This window comes from Castor canadensis, chromosome 6, assembly GCF_047511655.1.
Source record: "Castor canadensis chromosome 6, mCasCan1.hap1v2, whole genome shotgun sequence".
Classification (NCBI taxonomy): Eukaryota; Metazoa; Chordata; class Mammalia; order Rodentia; family Castoridae; genus Castor; species Castor canadensis.
Genome location: NC_133391.1, coordinates 68,538,347 through 68,564,082, shown reverse-complemented (window position 1 = coordinate 68,564,082; position 25,736 = coordinate 68,538,347). Strand labels below are relative to the sequence as shown.

At 36.8% G+C, this 25,736-nt stretch overlaps 1 protein-coding gene and 1 pseudogene across 5 annotated transcripts; both read right to left on the bottom strand.

The window, feature by feature from the left end:
• Nucleotides 1-2,750: 2,750 nt before the first annotated feature.
• Nucleotides 2,751-7,905, bottom strand: LOC141424292 (uncharacterized; annotated as a pseudogene).
• On the bottom strand, nt 7,807-18,555 carry LOC109675344 (zinc finger protein 300-like). Of its 5 annotated transcripts, none has more exons than XM_074076630.1 (4): nt 18,447-18,555; nt 16,275-16,311; nt 15,161-15,294; nt 7,807-9,009 (listed from the first exon to the last, which is right to left on the bottom strand). In XM_074076630.1, exons 1-4 carry the CDS (start codon nt 18,478-18,480, stop codon nt 8,786-8,788), a joined length of 429 nt encoding a protein of 142 aa, XP_073932731.1. In that variant the 5' UTR covers nt 18,481-18,555; the 3' UTR covers nt 7,807-8,785. The 5 variants fall into 5 exon arrangements, 1 of the variants encoding a protein (XP_073932731.1); XR_012448995.1 differs by lacking the exons at nt 7,807-9,009; nt 15,161-15,294 and adding exons at nt 10,713-11,090; nt 17,259-17,330 and having other exon boundaries at nt 18,360-18,543; XR_012448992.1 differs by lacking the exon at nt 7,807-9,009 and adding an exon at nt 10,713-11,090 and having other exon boundaries at nt 15,161-15,853; nt 18,360-18,543.
• Between the last annotated feature and the right edge of the window lie 7,181 nt (nt 18,556-25,736).

The window sequence follows — 25,736 nt, the reverse complement described above, 5'->3', positions numbered from 1 at the left end:
GTCAAGTTTGCTGAGGGTTTTTAAATCTTATTTATCTTTTCATAGAACCAAAATGTTTGTTTTGTTGATTCTTTCTTTAGGAGTTTTTCTGGTCTCTATTTCATTGATTTCAGTCCTTATAATTTTATTCTCTCTCTCCTTCTATTTGCTTGGGGTTTAACTTGTTCTTGTTTTTCTAGGAGTTTGAGACACAGCCCTAAGTCATTTATTTGAGATCTTTCTGTGTTTTAGTACATGCATTCATGGCTACAAACTTTCCCCTTAGCACTCCATAGCAGTGATATTTCTCATGTAAAATAAAAAGAAATCAGGACTTAGATATGGAGAGATTTTATTCAGAAAGACTATTTCAACATGAAGAATGTTCTAATCTCAGAAATCTGCAAGCTTCTCAAAATAAATCAAAAAAAAGGGGGAGGGGAGAAAAAGGGAGGAGTAAGATGGTTTAGCAGAAACTTTCAGGGATAGGAGGAAGGGTGTGGTGTGCAGGTGGCAAAACTAGAGCATTTCAACAGGAATTATTTTGCCCTGAGATTCTGAGAACAAGCTGTTAGAATGTCCTGCATCTTAGTGCTATAGTGTGTCTTTAAACTTGGAGGTGAGCCAAAGTTTCAGAGTCTGTCAGGAGGAGAGGAGCCTAGTTAAAGTTTGGCCAAAACAAAGCTGAGGGTAAGAAGAAATAGTTGGTTGTGAGCACTGGCCACTGACCTCATTTTAAACTTCCATAGTTATGATAATATTTGATAACTTTGTGCTTAAGATAGTGTAGTCACTACATTAGGTGTTAAGGGTATAGTGATGATTAACTCTGAACTCCCAATTCAAGGGATGATGGCAATGGAAGTTACAGAGACAGAGAAGGACCACCCTCTATTCTTTTTAATGTGGAGAGCTATCTTAGTCTTTTTTGTGTTGCTATAACAAAATACCAGAAGCTGGGTACTTTATTCAAAAAGAGGTTTATTTGGCTCATATTTTGGTGGCTGGAAGTCCAAACAACATGGCACCAGCACCTGGCACCATCACAACATGGCAGAGAAGCAGACTGGTAAATAGCTGCATATAGAAGGAGGTCAAGCACATGGGGATCCTTGTTTAATAACACACACTTTCATTAGAACTCCAGGAGGGCTACATTAATGCCTTAAGAGTGGTGCCCCAGAACTAATTATGTTCCACTTGGTCCACCTTTTAAAGATTCAAACCTCCTAATTTGTTACATTGGGAACCAAACTTCTAGCACATTAATGTCCCTTGGAGGGACATTCTCAAACCATACCCAAACCACAGGAATAACTTTGTAGGGATTGTAAAAATTTTAGTTCTTTGAATTTTCTGGGAAGATGCTCTACAACTTGAGCCAGTCTGCTAGCCCAACTGCAGCACTTTATCCTGATGAAATACTCTCCTATGTAGTTACTCACTAAAAAGGAAATTGAAGGAGAAGTCTCTCTCATAATGAAAGAAAAATTAAAGCCACAGTAAGATACCATTTCTCATGTATTAACCTGTAAAAACTTAAAAGTTTGGCAGCACTGTTGGTAAGCCATGAGAAGTGGAAATTCTCTCATATTACTGGTACAATAACAAAATGATATAGCTCCTATGTAGGGAGTAGTTGGTAATATCTAGAGAAACTGCATGTATTAATTATCTATTGCTGTGTAACAAGTTACCCAAAATTTAGCAGCTTGGGTTTGCGAACACTTGTTTCTTATTTTCTATGAGTCAGAACTCTGGAAACAGCTCATATGGGTGGTTCATGTTGTGGTCAAGCTAGAGGCTTGGTTCATGACCTTGTAGTCAAGTGACTGACCAGGGCAGCAATTATTTCAAGGTTCAATGGAAGGAAGACACGCTTCCAAACTCAGCTGGTTGTTAGAAAGCCTCAGATGATCAGTTGCCAAGCTCATTAAATGAACTTTCACAGTCACGTGTGGTTTTCACGACATAGCAGGTATCTTCTCTTTCCCCAAGGCTGACTTATGATATGGTAGCTGATATTTGTATAGACCAAGTAACTCAAGGAAGAGAAAACTCACAGTAGACAGAAACCAAAGTCTTTTTAAAATGCATTAGAAGTGACTTCCCATTACTGCTTCTGTTTCTGTTTGTTAAAAGTGAATCATTAAGGCCAGAATCAAGGGGATGGGAATTGATTTCCACTTCTTAAGGGAATGACTATTTAATAATATATGGGCATATCTCTAAAAACACAGTACTGCGTATCTTCCACACTTCATACAATTCAGAAGCCCCACTTGAGGAATATATCTCAATGATATGTCAGGAAAAATTTCAAAAGGATATTCATTGCTCTACTATTTTAAAGATCCAAACATTTACTAACAGAAGTCTGGTTGTATAAAGTGTGTAATAACACTGATAAAACAGTCATATTCAGGAGGCAGGGAAGAGAGAGAGAGAGAGAGAGAGAGAGAGAGAGAGAGAGAGAGAGAGAGAGAGAGAGAGAGGAGATGATTGGTTATGTGTGGATAATGTTATGTAAAAAACACACAGTAGACTAGGCACTTGTTTACACCTCTAATGCCAGCTACTTAGGACACTGAGATCAGGAGCATTGTTTCAGGCCCATCCAGGATAAAAGCAGAGCAAAGCTCAAAAATAAGCAGTACATAAAAGGGCTAGGAGAGTGGCCCAAGCAGTAGATAGCCTGTCTACCAAGCCCTGAGTTGAAACTTCAACACCAAAATAAAATTAAACAAAACAAAACAAACAAACAAACAAAAACCCCCAAAAACCCAGTGGAAAAAAATAAAGTAGTGCTACAACCATTTAGTTTTTTATTTTTTAATTAAAAATTGTTTTTATTCATCTATTCACATGTACATACGTTGTTTGGGCCATTCCTCCCTTTCCCCCCACCCCCTTGCTTCCAGGTAGAGCCAGTTCTACCCTCACCTATAATTTTGTTGAAGAGAAGACATAAGCAATAATAAGAAAGACAAAGTGTTTTTGCTATTTGAGATAAGGATAGCTATACAGAGAGATTCCTAGCATTGCTTCCATGCACAAGTGTATTAAACCCAGGATTGACTCATCTCTACCTGACCTTTTCACTGGTTCCTGACCCCCTTCCCATACTGACCTCTGTTGCTTTAAGGTTTCTGTATTAGATCCTCTGCATTGGGAATGTCAAACACTATCCTACCTATCCCCATACCTCCCATATGTGTTCTCCCCTTAACATGTGACCCAAGTCCTACAACATTGCTGTATTTGCCCTAGATCTAAAATCCACATATGAGAGAGAACATATGATTTTTGGTCTTCTGAGCCTGGCTAACCTCTCTCAGACTGATGTTCCCCAGTTCCATCCATTTACTTGAGAATGATAAGATTTCATTCTTATTCATGGATGAGTAAAACTCCATTGTGTATAAATACCACATTTTCTTAATCTATTTGTCAGTAGTGGGACATCTTGGCTGTTTCCATAACTTGGCTATTGTGAATAGTGCTGCAATAAACATGGGTGTGCAGGTGCCTCTGGAGTAACTTGTGTAGCATTCCATTGGGTATATCCCCAGGAGTGGGATTGCTGGATCATAAGGCAGATTTATGTTTAGATTTTTAAGAAGCCTCCAATTTTTTTCCAGAGTGTTTGCACTAGTTTGCATTCCCACCAGCAGTGTATGAGGGTTCCTTTTTTCCCACATCCTCACCAACGCCTCTTGTTAGTGGTGTTTTTAATGATGGCTATTCTAACAGGGATGAGGCAGAATCTTAGTGTGGTTTTGATTTGCATTTCCTTTATGGCTAGAGTTGTTGAGCATTTTTTCATGTGTTTTTTGGTCATTTGAATTTCTTCTTTTGAAAAACTTTTGTTTAGTTCACTTGCCCATTTCTTTATTGGTTCATTGATTTTGGGAGAGTTTAGTTTTTTAGTTTTATCAGTCCTTTGTCTGATGTATAGCTGGCAAATATTTTCTCCCACTCTGTGGGTGGTCTCTTCAGTTTAGAGACCATTTCTTTTGTTGTGCAGAAGCTTTTTAATTTTATGAAGTCCCATTTGTCCATCCTTGCTCTTATTTGCTGAACTGCTGGGGTTCTATTGAGGAAATCCTTGCCTATACCTATTACGTCCAGAGTATTCCTTGCTTTTTCCTGTATTAACTTCAGAATTTGGGGTCTGATATTAAAGTCCTTGATCCATTTTGAGTTGATATTAGTACAGGGTGATATACATGGATCTAATTTCAGTTTTTTGCAGCAGATGAATAACCACTTTTCCCAGCAACATTTGTTGAAGAGGCTGTCTTTTCTCCATCATATGTTTTTGGTGCCTTTGTCAAAAATAAGGTGGGCATAGCTGTGTGGATTCATATCTGGGTGCTCTATTATGTTCCACTGGTCTTCATGTCTGTTTTTGTACCAGTACCATGCTGTTTTTATTGCTATTGCTTTGTAATATAGTTTGAAGTCGGATATTGTGATACCTTCAGCATTGCTCTTTTTGCTGAGTATTGCCTTGGCTATTTGCAGTCTGTGTTTCCAAATGATTTTAGGGTAGATTTCTCAATATCCTTGATGAATGTCATTGGGATTTTGATGGGAATTGCATTAAACATGTAGATTGCTTTTGGTAGTGTAGACATTTTCACTCTGTTGACTCTACTAATCCATGAGCACGGGAGATCTCTCCACATTCTGTAGTCTTCCTCAATCTCTTCAGGGGTTTGTAGTTCTCCTTGTAGAGATCATTCACATCCTTTGTTGAGTTTATTCCTAGGTATTTGATTTTTTGGGGGCTATTGTAAATGGAATTGTTTCCATATATTCTTTCTCAGTTTGTTTGTTATTGGTATATAGAAAAGCTAATGATTTCTTTAAGTTGATTTTGTATCCTGCCACCTTGCTATAGCTGTTTATGATGTCTAGGAGTTTTTGGGTAGAGATTTTTGGGTCTTTAAGGTATAGGATCATATTGTCTGCAAATAGGGATATTTTGACAGTTTCTGTACTTATTTGTATTCCTTTGATTTCTTCTTCATGCCTAATTGCTCTGGCTAGGATTCCAGTACTATGTTGAAGAGAAGTGGGGATAGTGGCATCCTTGGCTCATTCCTGATTTTAGAGGAAATAGTTTCAGTTTTTCACCATTAAGTGTAATGCTGGCTGTATGTTTGTCATATAGAGCTTTTACAAGGTTGAGGTACTTTCCTTCTCCTCCTTAAGAGCCAGATAAGGCTACCTTCCACTGGGAATCCTCAAAGATCATTCATTCCATGAGACATGCTTTAAGTTTCTATTTCCCAGGTCCAGTTATATCTGATCAGTACCCTTAACTCTGTTCATTCTTCTTTATATTCCATTGTGTATGTATACCACATTTTCTTTACACATTCATTACTTATTGGACATCTAGGCTGATTCCATGTGTGGCTATTGTGAGTAATGCTGCAATAAACATGGGCGTGCAGGTATCCCTTTTGTAAGCTGGTTTATACTCCTTCAGCTATATGCCCAAGAGTGATATAGCAGAATCATAATGTAGGTCTATTTTTAACTTTTTGAAGAGCCTCTATACTGATTTCCATGAGACCCTCTTGTAATGTAATGAATCTGAACTAAAATAATAATTCAAAAAACTCTCTGTTCATGATGACCCCAAAATTTTGCTCACACAGATAGGGCACATCTTTTTGAGGTGTGCCCTATTCTCTGCAGAGTTTCTCATATAAGAGGTTTTTACTTTGCAAGGTAAGCATTGTAGCCCTCAGGAAAAAGGTCAAGCAGACAAGGAATGTGGAAGAAGGAAATTTTTGTGCAGACACTATGGTTAGTCATGTAGGTTACTACCTCCCTGCCAGATGTGACTTTTCATTAGAGGTGCTTACCTGAAGAGTCACATGGGAGAAGAGTTGGGTCCACTGCAAAGAACATAGTAGCATCTTAGGGAATGTCAGGTGAAATTGATATGCTCTGATGTAATACTTGCTCTGCAATCTCTACCAGGTACATCTTCCCTACTCCCCAAGGTTTTTTTTTTTTTCCCTTGGAGGGCCACTTAATTCTCAGGAGAAACATTTCAAGTTTTAAGGAAACAAACAGGAGCTCTGAAAAAATAACACAGGGTTTCTTTATGTCCAAACACCATAATTCGTATGTGTTTGAAAAAATAAAATAAATAGCTCAGTGCCAGTGGCTCACACCTCAAGAGTCAGAGATCGTGAGGATCGTGGTTCAAAACCAGCCTTGGGTAAATAGTTTGTGAGACTCTATCTTGAAAATACAAAGTACAAAATAGGGCTGGTGGAGTAGGCTTTGAGTTCAAACCCCAGTACCACAAAAAAAGAAAGAAAAATAAAATAAATGAAAAAATAATTAAATCTCATAAACATAGTGTGAGATAGACCAGCAAACAGATGCGCAAAGAAAGGCACTGATAAGCAGACAGGAAATCTTCTGGACAGTAAGGAGCAGAGTGACTGGAGTGCAAATTGAGTTTAAATGTATGTACATTGGGATTAGCAGCCTACTGCTGGAATATGGAGACAGAAGATAAAGGGGACACATATTATCTATGAACATACCCTCTATATGAATTTCATATAAAGAGGAAGAAACAGAAACTTAGGGTTGAATTAGCCTTCCTTAAATTACACAACATGTGAGAAATGGTACTAGGATTAAAACTCTAGGTCATTTGGCTTTAGAACCAATTTTCCTACCATATCAAGCTCCTAGTGAGGTGGGATAAAAGGGAAACATGGCTAAGAAGTGTCAATTTTAAGTCTAGGACCATCCACAGACAGGTCGGCTTATATGGTTGATATGGAAAAATATAAAAAGCCATGTTTATTGAACCCGATTAACCCATTTTTCTGTGTTTTCACACAAGGAATTTTTGCATAAACCTTTAGGAGTGAAGGTCAAGTTATCTGTCTCAAGTAAAGTCTCTAGATCTTGGTATCTTATTTTAAGCTCTCTCTTTTTCCATGGCTAAAATTATGCTAGCCTAACATTAACAATATTATCACATGACGGTCACATACATGCTGATATGTAGGAAACCAGTAACAAAAAACTTGAGAACAGACTATATATGTAATTTGTAATTTGTTAGACTAATCATTTAGTTCACAATTTTAAAAGTTTTACATGTCATGCAGAAAATGTCTATCATTTATACATTAAGATTTCTATGGAACATGGTTTTGCTTATAATTTTTTTGACAAAGATGTACTCCTCAAACATCAAATCTATTGTTTTTGTAGTCTCTACAAAGGTTTGAAGTAATACTAAAGGCTTTTTGTGCTCAGTCCATTCTTATGATTTCATTACTATATGAATTCTCGGGTGTACAGTAAATTGTGACTTTTGATTGAAGGCTTTTCCACATACAGCACATATGTAGGGCTTTTCTCTAGTATGAATTCTCTGATGTACAATAAGGTCTGACTTTCAGGAAAAGGCCTTTCCCCATTCAGCACATACATAAGGTTTCTCTCCTTTTTTAATTCGCTGATGCCCTGAGAGGTGAGACTTCTGAGAGAAGGCTTTCCCACATTCCCTACATATATAGGGTTTTTCTCCTGTTGAACTCTCTGATACCCAATGAGATGTGATTTCTGACAGAAGGCTTTGCCACATTCATTGCATTTATAAGGTTTCTCTACAGTGTCTGTTATGAGCTGTGACTTATGGGAGAATGTCTTCCCACATTCAACATATTTATATGGCTTTTCCCCAGTGTGAATTATCTGATGGATAATGAGTTCTTACTTCCTGCTGAAGGCCTTCTCACATTGAACACATCTGTAGAGTTTCTCACCTGTGTGAATTCTTTTTTTTTTTTTTGTGGTACTAGGGCTTGAACTCAGGGCCTTCACCTTGAGACACTCCACCAGCCCTATTTTTGTGAAAGATTTTATTGAGATAGAGTCTCATGAACTATTTGCCTGGGCTGGCATCGAACTGTGATACTCCTGATCTCTGCCTCCTGAGTAGCTAAGATTACAGGTATGAACCATGGCCCAGTCTGTGTGAATTCTTTTATGTATAATCAGGTGAGACTTCTCACAGAAAGTTTTCTCAGTCAGTATACTTGTATGGCTTCTCTCCAGTGTGAGTGCTGTGACTTCGGGGAGAAGACCTTCCCACAGTGATTATATTCATGTGTTTTTTTTCCCAGTGTATGTTCTCTGATGTATAATGAAGGATGATTTCTGGGAAAAGGCTTGCCCACATTCACTACATTCATAAGGATTTTCCCCAGAATGACCTCTCTGATGTATAGTGAGAGATGATTTAGGAGAGAAGGCTTTTCTACATTCAGGGCATTCATAAGGTTTTTCCCCAGTGTGGGTTCTTTAGTATACAGTGAGGTGTGACTTCTCAGTGAAGGCTTTTGCACAAACACTACAATCATAATGTTTTTCTCTGGTATGAATTCTATGAAGTATAATGAGCTGTGGCTTTTTAAGAAAGCATTTTCCACATTCAATGCATACACAGTTGTTCTCCCCTATTTCAACATTCACATATTTAACAACAGACTGTTTATTGCTGAGAATCTTCCCATACTGGGTGCCTTCACACTTTCACTCCAATGTGAACTTATTTCTTGTGCTTAAAGCAGGAAGAATTGTAGCCAGATATCCTCCCATATTCTACATTCTCATCAATGTTTTTTCTTGCATATTTCCTATTACAACTGAGTAGGTTCATATTAGGCCTTGAGCTTTTATCTAATGGATCACATTTATACAGTCTTTGTTTTGAAGAGTCTATGTCTGAGCAGCTATGAAGTGCTTTTACCTATACGTTGTTAGTATGGCCTGATTCTTCGGTGATTATTTTGGTGACCTGCCTGAGAACTTTGCCTTGGTTTTCCCAATCTCTTTCTAGCTGGTTTCTATCTTGCCAGACTTTTAAAATGGAGTATAATGAATGATACCAAGTGATGGTTTCTAGTATTTCCCCATGGAAGGAAACATCTCTTGATGAGGCTAGTTGAGTGGTATCAATTCTGCTCTCCCTGTCTGAAAGAGTAAAGAAAGAAAATCAACCAGATAAAAAGAAGCATTAATAGAGGCAGAACAAGTGGATGACAAATGATATTTCAAAAGCACAGTGACTTGGGAGGAGATTAGGCCATTAAAAACTGAGTGAAACTGAAGTGAATAAATAAAATTGATGTTATTTATAATTCTGAATGAGGTAGTCACAGGATTATTCTCCTCAGAAAACAAGTATAAAACTGAATAAGTTTATAACTAAAGGCATGCCATAAGTTGAAAAGTGTTTACTCACCAAAGGGACTTTATGATATTCCTTCCTACGATCTCCCACAGCTAACTAACTAACTAACTAACTAACCATCAACCAAATAAAGATAACAGCAAAGGCACTATATTGGGGGAGAAGTTACAAAGTTTGAATTGAAGCCTCAACTTTTGCTGTTTTTAAAACAAACCAACAACCACCAGAAAGAGCAAGAAGAATGTAGATAGTATGACATATTGTCCACAGTGTTCTTACCTGCCCAATAATACTAGACATGTAAAGAGACAGGAAAATGTGAACCATAATCGGGAACAAAAGCAGTCAATAGAAATGTCCCAAAATGGTGTGTGTGTGATTTGACAAGCAACAACTTCAAGAAGCTGTTGAAAACACCTTTAAATAATTAAAAGAAAATATGCTAAAGAATATGAAATTTCAGCAAAAGGGACAAGAAAGAAGAAATTTTGAGAGTAACAGAGCTATTCTATATCATGATTGTGACAGCGGTGAAGTTACACATTTTTTTCCATCGAGATTTAAAGAAAGTGTAAACTATATGAAAATTTAAAAATAAATTAAAAAGAAAAGAACCAAGTAGAAAATTTCAAGGCTGAAATGGAAAGGTCACCAGCTAAGCTAATACAAAATTTCTGTATTTTTCCAGAAAAAAAAGTAGTGCTAGCTAAATAGGTTTTAACAATATTATATTGTAATCCTTAGAGTGAGGCTTCCCTCACACATATGCACATACTGAATCACAACTAAAAACTCACTAGAGGAATGAAAACTACATAGCAAAATTTTCCTTTTAACATAAAAACAACAACAAAAAAGAGAAACCAAATGAGTGATTAGACAAAAAAAAAAAAAAAAAAAAAACCCAAATACAAAGGAAACCAAATAAGTAATTTACTAACTGGAAATACACTAATACACCAATCAAAAGACAGAAAGTGTAAACTGGATAAAAGAGTATAAACCAATTATATGTTGTCTAAAAGAGATTCTTTTTAAAGACAAATAGGATGGAAATGAAAGGATGGGAAAATATACCATGCAAATTATAATATAAGAATTGTAGAAGCTATATTAATATCAGATAATATAGACTTCAATGCAAAAAATATTAGAAACCAAGCTGAACAGCTGAAAACTGTAAAAGGATCTATACAGCAAGAAGATACAATTATAGACTTACATACAACTAGTAATAGAGCCTCATTATACATGAAGCCAAAATTCACAGAAATGAAAAAAATAGAAAAATCAACAATTATAGCTAGAGACTTTAATAATCTTCTTACATTTATTTATAAAACAAGCAGACATAAAATCAATAAGTATCAACAAACCTGACTTAATAAATATCTATAGACATTCATCCAATAAAAATGAATATACATTTATTTTAATAACACATAAATCATTCATTACTATGGACAATATCCTGTGTCTCACAACAAATGGCAATAATTTTATAAGGATGAAAATAATACACAGTATATTTTCCAATCATAATAAAGTTAATTAAAATAAATAATAAAAAGAAATTTCACAGTTTCCCTCCAAACAATATAAAATTAAACAATACACTTATAAATAACCTTTGCATCAAAGAGAAAGGTAAAAGAGGAATTAGAAATTAACTTGAATTTAATTAAAAGTCAATACAGAATATCAAAAATTGTGGGACATAGCTAAAGTAATACTTGGAGAAAAAATTGTATATAGGTAGTCCTCACTTGGCACAATTTTGACATGTAGGAATTTCAGCTGCCACAGCTTAATAACACCAATCTGCCAACAAGACGGTTCAAAATTCACCAGGGTTTATTGTCTGTGAATAATGACAAAAGTACAAACATTGCAAGCTCTTCAGTCCATAGATTGTATCAATAAAATATACACATTATAGTCAGAGACCAATCACTTAATTTCTTCTTAAGTCTGTTGGTCACCAGTAACTGCGTATCTGTTGTCTAGTATGATCACAGACAGCAAAGTGTGAACTTCTAGTCTCCTAGTGATAAACCCACATAACATTTTACAAACGTGGGTAATTAAAAGAGGGATCTGGTCAATAAAGATTAAAAATCCACAAAGAAATAATACTAACATTACTATATGTGATGAGAAGATAGATGACCACAGAAATGTTCACACTGCTGCCATTCAAGAGGCCTTAGATATGCAGATGGAATATTTGTTGACATAAATATGAAAGAGGTTGAAATGAAAAAGATAAAGGTATTGTAAAGAAAGTGACACCATCAAAAATATTCATATTCAGAGCTGGCTGCTGGTGGGTCACCCCTGTAATTCTTTTCACAAATAAATGCAATATCAATAGCAATCATAAGTATAGTATTGGCATAAGTCTAGATATTTAGTTCATTCCAACAGTCTTGACAGATAAGAAATAAAATCTCAGTACTTACGGTTAATTATTTTGTGATAAGAGGACCAAAGCTATTTAGTGGGGGAAAAGTCTTTTCAATAAATGGTATTTGAATAACTAGATAAGCACATGCAAAAATAATCATGTCAGACCCTTACTTCACACTAAGCAAAAAAATTAACTCCAAATCGATCAGATACCTAAATGTAAGAAATAAAGCTAGAAAAGTGTTAGAAAAAACAGGTGTAAATCTTGCTGACATAAAATTTAGAGATGGATTCTTAGATAAAATACTAAAAGCATAAGCAACAAAAGAAAAAAATTTAAAAACTTAGATTTCATCAAAATTGTAAACTTTTCCTGCAGTCTTACAGAAAAACAGACAACTCAGTATTACGAGCTCTGTAGCTACACTTTCCAGGCAGTTTTAAACCATCCACCTGGCCTCCACGCATCACAGGATATTTGTTAAAATATCACGTTGATGAGAATGTAAATAAAAATTGGTATGAACTTTGTGTAGGATAGTTTGTGAACATGAATTTTAAATTGACCCACCCCATCAACGTGCACTTGGAATTGAAAATTTGTGTTTAATTTCTTATTAAAGTTGAGTTCATGTGTCGGAATACGTAAGTAAATGTACCTCTGCATCCTAGGGATTACATAAATGACATAAATATGGCATTGTTGATATTGTCTAAAAAACTAAAACAACTTAAATATCCTCCATTAAAGTTTAAATTATGTATGGCTTAACTATACTGTGGCATTAGCATATTAAACATTTAAATTTTTCCTATAGGTTGAATTTAAGGACATGTAAAAACTTTACATAGGTTTGTTATCGTTTTTGAAAATTACAGGTAGATATGTATTCAAAAGGACATATGAGAGAACTCCATGGAGTATTAACTGTGGTTTTTATTTTGTTTACACTTTCTGTATTGTTTAGCTTTAATAACAATAATAATGTCATTTTTCATGGTCAGAAAATAATTTTCCGTTTTCAGGGAACAAAAAAGTTCTAAAAGAAATCACAAACTTGGTTTCACTCTTCATTATAAAAACTTTATAAAATAAATTAAATCCAAATATCTGCCTCTTGATTTTCAAGACATTGTTCCAGTATTTATGGACATTGAGATACCATTTAGATTTCTATTTAGTAAACAAGCCCAGCAGAACATAAGGTGTTTTTGATTTTTAAACCCCATTTAAAATAAAATTTTTAGATAGAAGCATTAAATAGTTTTTTTAAACATATATCTTGCTTTTTTTTTGTTTTTTGTTTTGGTGAAACTGGGGTTTGAACTCAGGCCTTTATGCTTTCTAAGCAGTCACTCTACCACTTGAGCCACTCCACCAGCCCTTACATATTCTTTTATATGTAACACATTTGCATCTTTGCCATCATTAGAGAATTTTAATATAAAAAAATTTTAAACAATTAAAATTTGTGAAGGGTTTTAAACATACTAATGGGCTATAGTACCACTGTATTGTTTTCTCATTGTCTTACTATTTTGTCCTATTTTTAAATATGAACAATAGATACTGTTGTATTCTAAATAGAAAAAAATTGTAAACTCTTATGCTTCATAGTCAAAGTAAAAAAATAATCTGCATAATTGGAGAATATATTTATAAATCATACATCTGATAGTGGTCACAAATCTAAAATATATAAAGAGGTTTTTTTTTTCCCTTGGCAGTACTGGGGTTTGAACTCAGGGCTTCATGCTTGCTAAGCAGGCACTTTACCACTTGAGCCACTCCAGCAGCCCTTTTTTTGTGTTGGGTATTTTGGAGATAGGGTTTTGCAAACTATTTGCAGAGGCTGGCTTTGAACTGTGGCCTTCTTTTTCTCTGCCTCCTAAGTCACAGGTGTGAGCCACTGGCACCTGGTTGTATAAAAAAGTTTCATAACTCAATAATAAAAAGATGAGTAACCCAATTCGAAAAATGGTCAAAGGATCTGAATAGACATTTTTCCAAAGAAGGCACATGAAAGGATATTAAATGCATGAAAAGATACTCAACATCTTTGATCATCAAGGAAATGCAACTGAAAAACAAAATGAAATACTACTTCATACCCACTTCTAGAATAAGAAAGTCAGATCAAAACAACTGTTGACAAGGAGATGGAAAAAATAAGTACCCTCATATGCTGTTGGTAGGTGGTGGTGGGGAGATAAATCCAGTGATTCCACTTCTGGGTAACAAAACATAAAAGAAAGCATGCCTACAACAAAACATCTAAATGTTTGTAGTAGTAGTATTCATAATAGATAAAAGTAGAAACACCCCAACTGCCCAGCTGATGGGTAGACAAACAAAATGTGGTATATCTTTATAATGAAATATTATTAGACCAAAAAAAGAAAAAGTGCTGATACATGCTAAAATGTAAATGAATTTGCAAAATGAATTTTGCAAATGTCATGTTAAGTGAGAGAATTCAGACACAAAAGACCACATATTACATGATTCCATTTAAATGGAATGTTCAGAATAGACAAATCTATTGAGATAGAAAGTTGATTAGTGGCTGCTTAGGGCTGGAGGAAAAGTAAATAGATGGTTGATAGACAAAGGGTACAAGGCCTCATTATGAGATGATGAAATGTTCTACAATTGTGGCGATGGTTGCATGTACCGGTAAATATATTAAATATATTTGAATTGTCTGCATTAAGTGTGTGAATTGCGAGACATGTTGTACCTCGAAACTGTTCAAAATAAAAGTTTCAGTGTACCACTAATGAAACATTAACTATAGACATTCCCACTGAGTTTCCAACCTTATATTCTACTACCTGTACATTATCTCAGAGTGAAGCCAAGTAACCCTAGCAAATTTCTGCTAGACAAACCATGTCGGTTACTAATTCCAGGAATTCATACATGTCTTCCTTCCTAGAGCTTGTCCTCTTCCTCCTTCTGCCTAACTCACTCTTAAGATATGCTTTAGGATGGGAAGATAGATCAGTGGTATAGTGCTTACCTAGCATGCTAAAGGCCCTGGGTTCAATCCTTAGTAACACACACACAAGAAAAAAGAAAAAAAGATAGGCTTCAGAGCAGCTACTATATACTCTGAAAAAAATGCTTTCTTAAATTCTGCTACATCTCTTTTAACTATTATTTCCAATGACTACCTAAAATAGTAACTGTATTTGACATGAAATTTTATATATCCATGAATCTCGATGAGTTGTCTTTCAAGTACAACCTATGTTCCTGAAAAGCAGTTGCTTTCAATTGCTTTGAATTTCTTTTAGAAGGTACTAAAAATGGATCAGTAAGGACTATCCCTTAAGTACAAGGCTCACTATAAATTCATTAGTTGTGGAAGGCTTACTATATGCTGTTCAGTCAGCAGATGAATGAAAAGGAACAGAAGATACCAGGTAGAGATTTAAACCTCAGCCATGAATCAATTAAAAACAAAATAAAGCAACTGAGTTTTCCCTTCCCTTGTCTCCCTTCTGCCAGATATTCACCTGGATAGATGTAGTTTAGTAGATCTCTTTTTATGATCCATGGCTCTTCTCCTTGTTCCAACTTGGACATGAGACGTGGTTTGGAAACTGGATACCCTATTGTAAGAATGCACAGAGGAACTGGGTTGGCTACACTGGAGAAGGAAGAGAAAGCGCAGTTTCAGGAGCCTACAATAAAGCTGTCCAGGGGGCACTTAGCAAAGTAATGACTCCACACAGGAAAGGGGAAAGAGCACAAGGCATGTCAGGAATCCACGAATTATGCAGGGAAGCCATCCTTATCCATAGACAGCAGATGGCTGTAGTTCTCCAGCATCACCTCTCTGTACGGGATTCTCTGAGGACAGTCAGCTGCTGCTATTCCTCCTGGTTAAAATCCACAGCCACACCCTCAAACAACACTGGATCCTATAGCAGTACATTCCTGTTCAATCTGACGTGATCAATCTTGTCATTTTTAATGACAGTGTGCAAAACAATGTGCTCAGTACTACATCATGTCTTTTGAGGAAAATGATGTAAAATTCTTTCACAAGAGACAGATACAAATCTATGCCATTTTTTTTCTTTTTGGTTGTTCTGAGGTTTGAACTCGGCCTCATGCTAGCTAGGCAAGCACTCTACCACTTGAGCCAGTCCACTAGCCACACAAAATCTGGTGCATTTATATAGGAGTACAGGCAAGGAAATCACCTATAGGAAAACCAGAAAAAAAAATAATAATGGTATTATATATATCATATTTTCTTATGATAAAAAATTCAGCTGATTTCTCTTTGTGAAGAATGCAAATCATGTATACCATGTCCTCTCCCTTTCTACTGTGGTTGCTAGAAAGATTAGACAAATTTGTACTTTAAATTGTACACTTATATGAAATATGTAGAATATAAATATTTATATATAATTTATATTTAACAAACATATATTTGTACTATAGTTTAATAGTGCTTTTATATGACTTAACTGCACACATAATCTGTATATTATACAGAAGCTTTTTCTAAGTCTTCTTGTTCTCTCTACATTTTCATAATCCCAATTTTTAGCTTTCTAAAAAATAAAAATCATTTAATTGCATGGAAATCAAGTACCAAATAAATAAGCAGCTCACCTGAGACTTGACCATTTTCTGCTTCTCTTCCAGAAGTCTGAGGAATTAGGATAAGGAAACAGAATAGAGTCACCAAGGGTCAGAGCTGACATTCACCAGTCTAGAAACAACTGCTTCCAGAAGTCAGGTAGACAACCTGAGTTTATATTGTGTGAGGTTATTTGAGTCTTACAGAAGTTCAGCAAATATGGTGTGGAGGCACCAACATTAGTCCTTTTGTGACTATATTATGATCACACAGAATTTTGACAAGGCATTTTTAATTGGATGAGTTTAAAGATATGTTCCTGGTGGATTTACAAAATTTTATAATAACCTTTGAACTAGCAATTCTATTCAATTTGAAATTCTAGTTGGAGAGCTCTATTTTAAGACAATAATCATGGAGATTTTATAAAGAATTAACTGTACAAAGAGCAGCTACCAGGTAATAGTAATGTAAAAATGACCAACTGACAAATGCATTCCTATATTCCTTAGACAGATACCAATAAAAGCTTAAGAGCTCTGTTATTGACTATCCCTCCAAAATTCAAATGCTGAAACTACACTTTAAAGTGATGGCATAAGGAAGTGAGGTCATAGAGAGGCAATTGGGTCATGAGGGTAGAGCTCTCATGAATAGGGTTAATGCCCTTATCAGAAGAAATACAAGACAGATGATTTGACTCTTGGTTATGTGAAGATATAGTGAGAAGATAGCCATCTACAAGCCAGGAAGAGTGCCCTCCCCAGACACTAGATTGGCCATCACCTTGATTGTGAACTTTCTGGCTTCCAGAAATGTGAGAAATAAACTGTCAAAGAATTTTTTTTTGTTTAAATTGTCATTGGTGATTTTCAACAGTGCAGTTGTTTTCATAAAAAAAATAGTGATAGGTTAGAACCACTGATAAATGAGACTAAAACACAATGTGGGGAGGCACTTAGCTGATAAACTGTTCCCAGTCCTAGGATGGGTCATGAAGACAAGGATGAACTCACTCTGAGGAAGTAGGGGATCCTATAATGGGGAGGTTGTTTCATATGTCATGTCTCAGGCTATGTCAAATAAACCTGGTAGGAAACAATCATGTAAGTCATGCTTCTGTCTGGACACCCAGCTCTGCATCAAGAATCAGCAAGTTCGATAAATAGTTGTTAAGTAGACTGTAGTATGATTTCAGTAAACCTTTCATCAGGGAAAAAAGAAAATATGCTCCCTGACACCTGAAAATTGGCCTGTCTGAACTCTTCTGTTTATAGCAAAGAGTTACACAGAATAGGACACCATCTGTGACCATGAGAGATCAAGAGAAAAACAAGAGCACTCTGAAATCAGGTCTGAATACCGAACATAAACATTGTTTAATCCACAAAATACCAAGCGTTCTCTTCCCCTCCCAACTGCTACTGCTTCAGTCTAGTCCTTCTTTGAGAGATTAAAATTTTCATTCACTGAGTTATCTGCTTCCTGACTGCATCCAAATCAGAACAAAGCCCACTTAGTAAGTCCCTCCCCCAAATCACCTAATGCAAACCCCAGTGTTATAAAATGTCCCTTGTAACATCCCCTTGCTGATACACAGCAATGGTTCCGCGTGGTGTAGCCTTCCTCCTTGCAAGAGCAATATAGCTAACTTATTTTACTATAAGGTATTACTGGTGGTCTTTGGTTAGAAGGAATTCACAATAATAATCCTATTCCTTTACATTTGTTTGGTCGTATGTATGAATGATGTTTTCTTCTGTGAAGGCATGAGTGATGGGGAAAGATGGTTTGAAAAAACTTCTGTGACCCGCAGAAATTGTAAAGTAAACACTTTCCCAGTAAACTGGGACTGTACGTTAGGGTCCCCATTTATGACTCCTATAAATCAACAGATCACCAAAATCCAGAAATCACAAATCTCATGCAGCACATCCACCTCCCACCCCTATCATGGCACTGCCTATATTGGTCCACAAATCAGTTAGCCACACGGACACCCCACACACAGCTCAGTGCACAGACCCTCCTCCAACCCTGACCCACAGATCATACAGCTATTCCCTACTGTTGCTACAGGTCCCCAGCATTCATCCCAGAGACTTCCCGTCACTGACCTCATCGACCTTCAACCACTGGCCCTTTCGGACTCCTGCCCAATCCCAAACTGCCCAATGATTCAACCCATAAATCCTCCTTCTGACCTCCCAGCTCGATCACTGATCCTGAAAAGCCCATCAAGGCTTAAAGGGCACAGCTGTTAACATCTACATTGGAGAACCTCCCGCTTCCTTTCCGCAAGCGCAGTGCAGGTTTCCCGAGCCTGCGCTGTTCCGTACAGGGCAACTTTGTTCAAGAGGCAATATGGCTGCTCCTGTGAACCATTTCTATAAGGGCTCTGCCATCTTTAAAGTCCAGTCGGTTCCGTACAAAACGGGGATTCGCCCTGACAATGGGATTGGGTTGTACCACTATGTCAGAGAAGGGCGGGAAAGATGATGGAAAGCAGGACTATGATACAAACCGATAAACTGCAAATTTTTGCAGAGAGATTTTATAGGGGTTGAGGAAGGATTTGGTCTGTGGTCTGTTGGAAGAATGCGCTTTGTGGAAGAGAAAGAAATGGGAATGGTATATTTTCGTCAGAGATTCTATACAGCGTGTTTGTAAATGGTATAGTCCTACACAAGAGGATTTAACAGTGGGAGGGACCAAAGTGATGGGGAGGGGGAGGAAAGGTGTAATAATAATAATGAAGTGCAATTATGTTAATAATGATAAGAAATACTCCAAAGAGGAAATTGCAATACGGTAATGTTTCATGGTCTGACTGGAAGAAAAAGAAAAAAAAATTGAGAGGGAAGTGGAGACTAAGGCACAAAGAGACTGAGATAGACTGAGTTAAGAAGACCCAAGAACAAGGAATGGAAGTTCCTTAGAACTGCATGAAACACGAGACAGATGAAGGGGTAGTGAAGGAGAGGAAAAAAATGAAGGTCTCTAAAGGAATGGAAGCAGGAAATGGTTATAGGTAGCGGATAGACCTAAGCAGTGGCCACAAAAGGAAGAAAATCATTACAATTAAACTTCCCAACTCCACAGGAACCTATCAAGGCCAGAAGATATCATGGAATGCTTTGAAGTCATGTCTCACTTGAATCTTAATCCATTCTTTTAGTGAACAGTAAGCCAAGCTCTAAACATCTGCAAGGCCTGGGGCTTAGAGTTTCACACAGGCAATCTCTTTAATTTAAAGAGATAGATAAAGACCCAGGCTCCAGAGTTGTACCCTAAGTATCAGGTAGATCAAAGGCTGAGAATTTTACACAGGTAATCTCTTTAATAAGATAAAGGCCCAGGCCCAGGATCCCATCCTAGGAATCAGATGAATGTGGGGCTGAGCATTCCTCAATAAATACTGTAGTATTCTAGCTCCGAATGCTGATATGACCCACATGCAGTCTATTAAAAGTGTACTCTTAATAATAAACTTTGATATCACTTTTACTATGTTATTACACATGGCCTGAATTCTTCTCTGCCAGACACAGGACAGAGGTAGATAACCAGCAGAAACAATGGCATTCTGGATTTGCCTGAAATTGTTAACAGGATTTGTAATGAAAGTCCTATGTCTTAGGAAATTTCTCCCAGAAATCCCACATTTCAGTGATAGGTGGGATAAGTAAAAAGCCCAAAAGTAGGGCTGAGGTTTGAGGGTGCAGCTGAGTGGTAAAGCATTTTCCTAGCATTCAGGAGGCCTAGTAGTATTAAAAAGAAAACCATGTGGGGTGGTATCTCTAGCAATAAAGGAAATGGAAATTAAAACCACACTAAGATTCCATCTCACCCGTTAGAATAGCCATCATCAGCAACACCACCAACAACAGGTGTTGGCGAGGATGCGGGCAAAAAGGAACCCTCTTACACTGTTGGTGGGAATGTAAACGAGTACAACCACTCTGGAAAAAATTTGGAGGCTACTTAAAAAGCTAAACATTGATCTACCATTTGATCCAGCAATACCACTCCTGGGAATATACCCAAAGATTGTGACACAGGTTACTCCAGAGACACCTGCACACCATGTTATTGCAGCACTATTCACAATAGCCAAGTTATGGAAACAGCCAAGATGCCCCACTACTGAGAATGGATCAAGAAAATGTGGTATCTATACACAGTGGAATTTTATGCAGCCATGAAGGAGAACGAAATGTTATCATTCACTGGTAAATGGATGGAATTGGAATACATCATTCTGAGTGAGGTTAGCCTGGCCCAAAAGACCAAAAATCATATGTTCTCCCTCATATGAGGACATTAGCTCAAGGGCAAACACAACAAGGGGATTGAACTTTGATCACAAGATAAAAGCAAGTGCACACAAGGGAGATATGAAGATGGGTAAGACACCTAAAAAATTAGCTAGCATTTGTTGCCCTTAACGCAGAGAAACTAAAGCAGATACCTTGAAAGCAACTGAGGCCAATAGGAGAAGGGGACCAGGATCTAGAGAAAAGGTTAGATCAAAAAGAATTAACCTAGAAGGTAACACACATGCACAGGAAATTAATGAGGGTCAACTCTCTGTATAGCTAACCTTATCTCAACTAGCAAAAACCCTGTTCCTTCCTATTATTGCTTATACTCTCTCTTCAACAAAATTAGAGATAAGGGCAAAATAGTTTCTGCTGGGTATTGAGGGGGTGGGGGGCACAGGGAGGGGGTGGTGTGGGTGGTAAGGGAGGGGGTGGGGGCAGGGGGGAGAAATGACCCAAGCATTGTATGCACATATGAATAATAAAAAAATAAAAATTAAAAAAAAAACAACAACATGTGGGGTGGTGGTAGGTGGGGAGAAGTAGAGCTTAAGCAAGATTTTCTATTAAGTGAGTAGGTTTTATGCCTTTCTAGTCACTTTGTGTATCCTTCTAGTTCCTGATGTTGGCAACCATGATTTGCAGTTTACAATAATGGACTATCCATTGTTGCATTATTCCAGAGTATTGTGATTGAAGCATTGCAATCATAAGCACTAATGATCAGGTTTGATTGTGGATTAACTGCTTTGCTTTGTTACCATTATAGTGTTAGTTTAATTTTTAGCATTGTAAGTATTGTAACCATATTTTCTAAGAGGGCAGCTAATGAAAATTGCACATTTTAGTACTTTTTAAAGGAAAACAAATTAAACATAGTTTAATTAAAAAAGAACTTGGCGATACTCAGGTCCAAAGGTAGTTCAGAGAGCTCTACCCAACAATCCGAACAGGGCATATTTATAGCCAAAAGACAGTGATATACAGATCTAGCATTATTGATTACAGTTCTGAAGTTGCCTTATTTGGATATGTTTTGGCATTTTTTTCAGCCTGTGATTGGCTGGAAGTTCATTTACTATGATTGGCCAAGAGTTACTTGATATAAAAATGTATTCTCAAGTTACTTTGCAGTGTTTTGCATATTACATTAGTTATTTTTTGTATATTAATATTAGTTATTACAGCTGTCTAGTGCAGAGGCAGCTTTAGGTCAAATTTAATTGAATTTAGCAATATCAACACTAAAATGATGCAGACATTTCAGGAAAAGACCTATTTTAAGTATGAGTGCAAAAACAAATATGCCCTTCTCACTAAAACTGAGCACATGGCACAATATGCAAAAAAGATTTGAGAATTAAGCATAATGGAGAGGGGATCGGGAAGCACATACACAGCTTACTTTTATAAGTGTAGGATGAGATAGGCAAGTGCTTCTAGCAAATAAAAATTTTCTCCTTTCCTCCAAAGACACCAAATAGTGGTTATGGGGAGATCACACAACCTTAGTACATAGTTCGCTGCATTAGTTTGTAAAACTGAATAGTCACATTTCTAATTTAGTTGCAACAATTAAAATGTTCTAAATGAAAGAAGAACCAATTCTACTTTCAGCAGTATATCAATTTTTTTCTTATACATGTGGCAAAAGTTGTAAGTGAAGCTATTAAGTTTAGAGATTTTCTCTTTTTTGAAATTTTATTTTATTTATAACAGATAATTACATATTTTATGAGGTAAACTATAATGTCATATATACAGGAATACATTGTGGAATGAATAAATCAGATTAATGAATATATCCCTCATCTCACATATTTAGCATTTCTGTTTGGTGAGAACATGTAAAAAATCTGCTCACTTAGCAATTTTGAAATATAAAAATATGTCTATTTAAATAGACTTTCTTCAGATTTTCTGTGCAAATAGCCATATCTTAAATGATACACTATTTTCCTCATTACTTTTTGATAGTTTTTTGCTTATTTCATTTTCTTGTTTTTTTTTCTTTGCTTATAATTTCAATGCATGCTGAATTGTAGCATATTATACTTGTTTTGTTCCTGACATTATGGGATTAATAGCGTGGTTCTAGTGATTCTTAATGAAGTACAAAGTTTGTTATAGGTTTCTGTATGACCTGGTGCTGGGGTGGACCTGAAGCCTGGGATCCAGGGAACTGGCCTAGAGTCTGGGGTTACAAGGGCCACCCTGGAGGCTAGGTGTTGGGGGTTGGTCAGCAGTGGATTTTACTTAGATGGGCCTTGTGCATGTGTCCATGGCATAGTTGAGTGCTCACTTTGCTCGCCTTCCCCCAGACAGCATGTCTCTTCATGCTGCCTGTGCTTAAGTGAGAGGTGTCTCACCTGAATGCCTTAAATCTTGTGAAGGTATTTTTGAGGCACGAACAGTTGTTCAAATTGATGTTTCTGCAAGGGATGAGCACCAAAATGTCCTAATCCACCATCCTTGCTTATATCACTTCTGGCTTGACATTCTTTTCTTTTACAACTTAGAAAATGTGCCACTTTGTTCCAGTCTCCATGATTTCTGATGAGTTATTAACTCTCATTCAGATTACATTTCCCCATAAGCAATACGTCACTTCTTTCTGACAGCTTTCATGACTTTTACTTTGTCTTTGGTCTTCAGAAATGTGACTATAATGTGACTTGGCATGGATTTCGTTCATTTTATCCTGTGTGAAATTCACTTGGCTTCTTGAATCTGTAGGTTTAAGGGGTCTAGGAGCAAATTTGGGAACTTTTCAGCCATTTTATCATTGTAAATGTTTTTAGTCTCCTCTCCTCTTCTTTATGAATGCTAGAGACATGAAGGTAAGACCTTTTGATATAGCCCCACATTTCCACGAGGCTTTATTCATTTTTCTTTTCTTTTTTCTTTGTTGTTCAGGTTGCACCACTACTATTCTTTCAATTCACTGATGGTTTCTTCTGTCTCCTCCATTCTGCTGTTGAGCCCATTTACTGAGTTTTAAAATTTCAACTGCTTTATGTTTCCATTCTAAAATTTCCATTTGGGCTTTGATTATATCTTCTATTTATTTGGTAAAACTTTCTTTTTTCTTTTTCAGTTGTTTCAGGCATATTTCTCTCATTGAAGCACTTTTATGATGGCTGCTAATAAAACCTTGCCCAATAATTCTAACATACCTGGATGACATATCTGTCATCTAGATTGACATTCAATGATTATGCTCTTTTTCTAGACTCTTGGCCAGATGAGTTTTTTGTTAAATTGAAACCTGAACCTTTTGGACATTATAGTACTGGATCTTAGTTAATCCTTTTGTTTTAGCTTTTTGTGACAACAGTCTAGCAGAGGAATTGGGTAATACCACCTGGTTACTTCTGAGCACAAGTACAAGTCTAATTTCCCACTTAGCCTTTTGATGCCCAAGGTGAGGGAGCCTCCTCATCCACGCTAAGGTGAATGAGGGTTCTATTTACCTTGCTTTTCCCTACTAGGTCTCCACTGGTACATCTCTGGCTTGTAGGCAGGAGTACCTTGTTGCTGCTCTCCTCCCCATGTTACCTACACTGACATTGCCAGGGGAGAAGCCTCGTTACTGTGAGACAATGGTGAAAGCTCAGACTCTTCAGTCCTCTAGCATCCTCTGATATCACCCTAGTGGGAAAGGAGAGCGGCATCTCATAACAACAGAATTGTGGTGAAAGTTCAAGCTCTATACCTGATCTCCAGTGAGATCTACCTTAAAGGTAGAAGGGCTCTTCATCTTCCAATAAGGACAAAATTCCTGACTCTTTTCTTAGTCTTCTTCATTGCAACTTGGCAAGGGTGGAAGTCTAGGCTCCACAGTGAGTTTTTCTGACATCAGTGGCTGCTATAATTTGAAGTATCTCCCAAAAGTTCATGTGTTGGAAACTTAATCAACAAATTCATATGTTAATTGTATTTGATGGTATGGTCTTTAGGAGCTTATTAGGGTTAGATGAGGTTATGAGGGTGGGACACTTGAGATGGTATTAATAATTTTGTGAAAAAAAGAGAGACCTGAGCTAGCACACTTGCTCCATCTTGCCATTTGAGGCCCTATACCACATTGTAAGGCAGCAAGAAGGCCCTCACTAGATGCCAAGAGGATACCAGTGACATATTCTTAGACATTTCATACTCTAAAACCATAAGCCAGGTGAACTAATATCTTTATAAATTACCCGTTCAATGATACCCTGACACAGCAACAGAAGGCAGGTTAAGACAGTGGATGTACTAATCTACTCAGGTTGCAATAGCAAAGTATCATAAAGCTGAGTGGCTTAAACAACAGAAATTTATCTTCTATCAGTTGTAGAGACTAGATGTCCAAGATCAAGGTACCATCATGGTTGGTTTCTGGTTAGATGCCACCTTTTGTCTGTATTCCACATATGTGAATGATGGGAGGGAGTAATAAGCAGGAATGGTGAAGCAGAAATAAATTTCTCTTTAGATGACTTTGGGAAGCCCTTGCAAGGTATAGGATTAATTTTGTATTCTGGAGAAATTCTGGACTAAAGGGAGATCTGGAGCAGGTTTTGGCTTAGGCAAGGATATGAAAATAATTTTTAAGTAAGAGGTAAAAAATATAGTGGAGTTTAGTTTCATAATCAGGAATTTGAAAGGGTAGCACAGAAGTGTTTTAAAGTGAGAGAATGTGGGGCATCTCAAGAGGATATAGGCAACAGTGTGAGGAGGGGAGTTTGAATGATAATAGAAAACAAGATACCTTTGTGCTTTTGTCAGCGGGTTAAGAAAACAGGAATATAAGATGTGATGGAGCTCATTCTGATGCTCTTGGATGTGAGTGAGCCACTGGGATTGTTTCATTCTATGTTATCCTGAGGGGCTTTCTTTTCTGCTCTTTAGACCAGAATAAGAGGGCTTCTTCTAGAGCTCGTCCTCTTTGCATCTTATGTAGATTTCTGGTTTCAGAGACACTTTTGACTGTATGGCCAGAATATAGAGGCAGAAAAGAGCAAAAACTAACAACTAGATTGACCTTTGAGTTCTGTTGATAAAACAGAATAACGTCTCACTAGATGGCTATCATTTACTTTTTTAGAATCTCAATAACTTCCTGATGCATTCTGTGCAGGTTTTTTTCGTTGCATTCAGTGGATGAGACAGCGTGGAGAATGCTTTCTC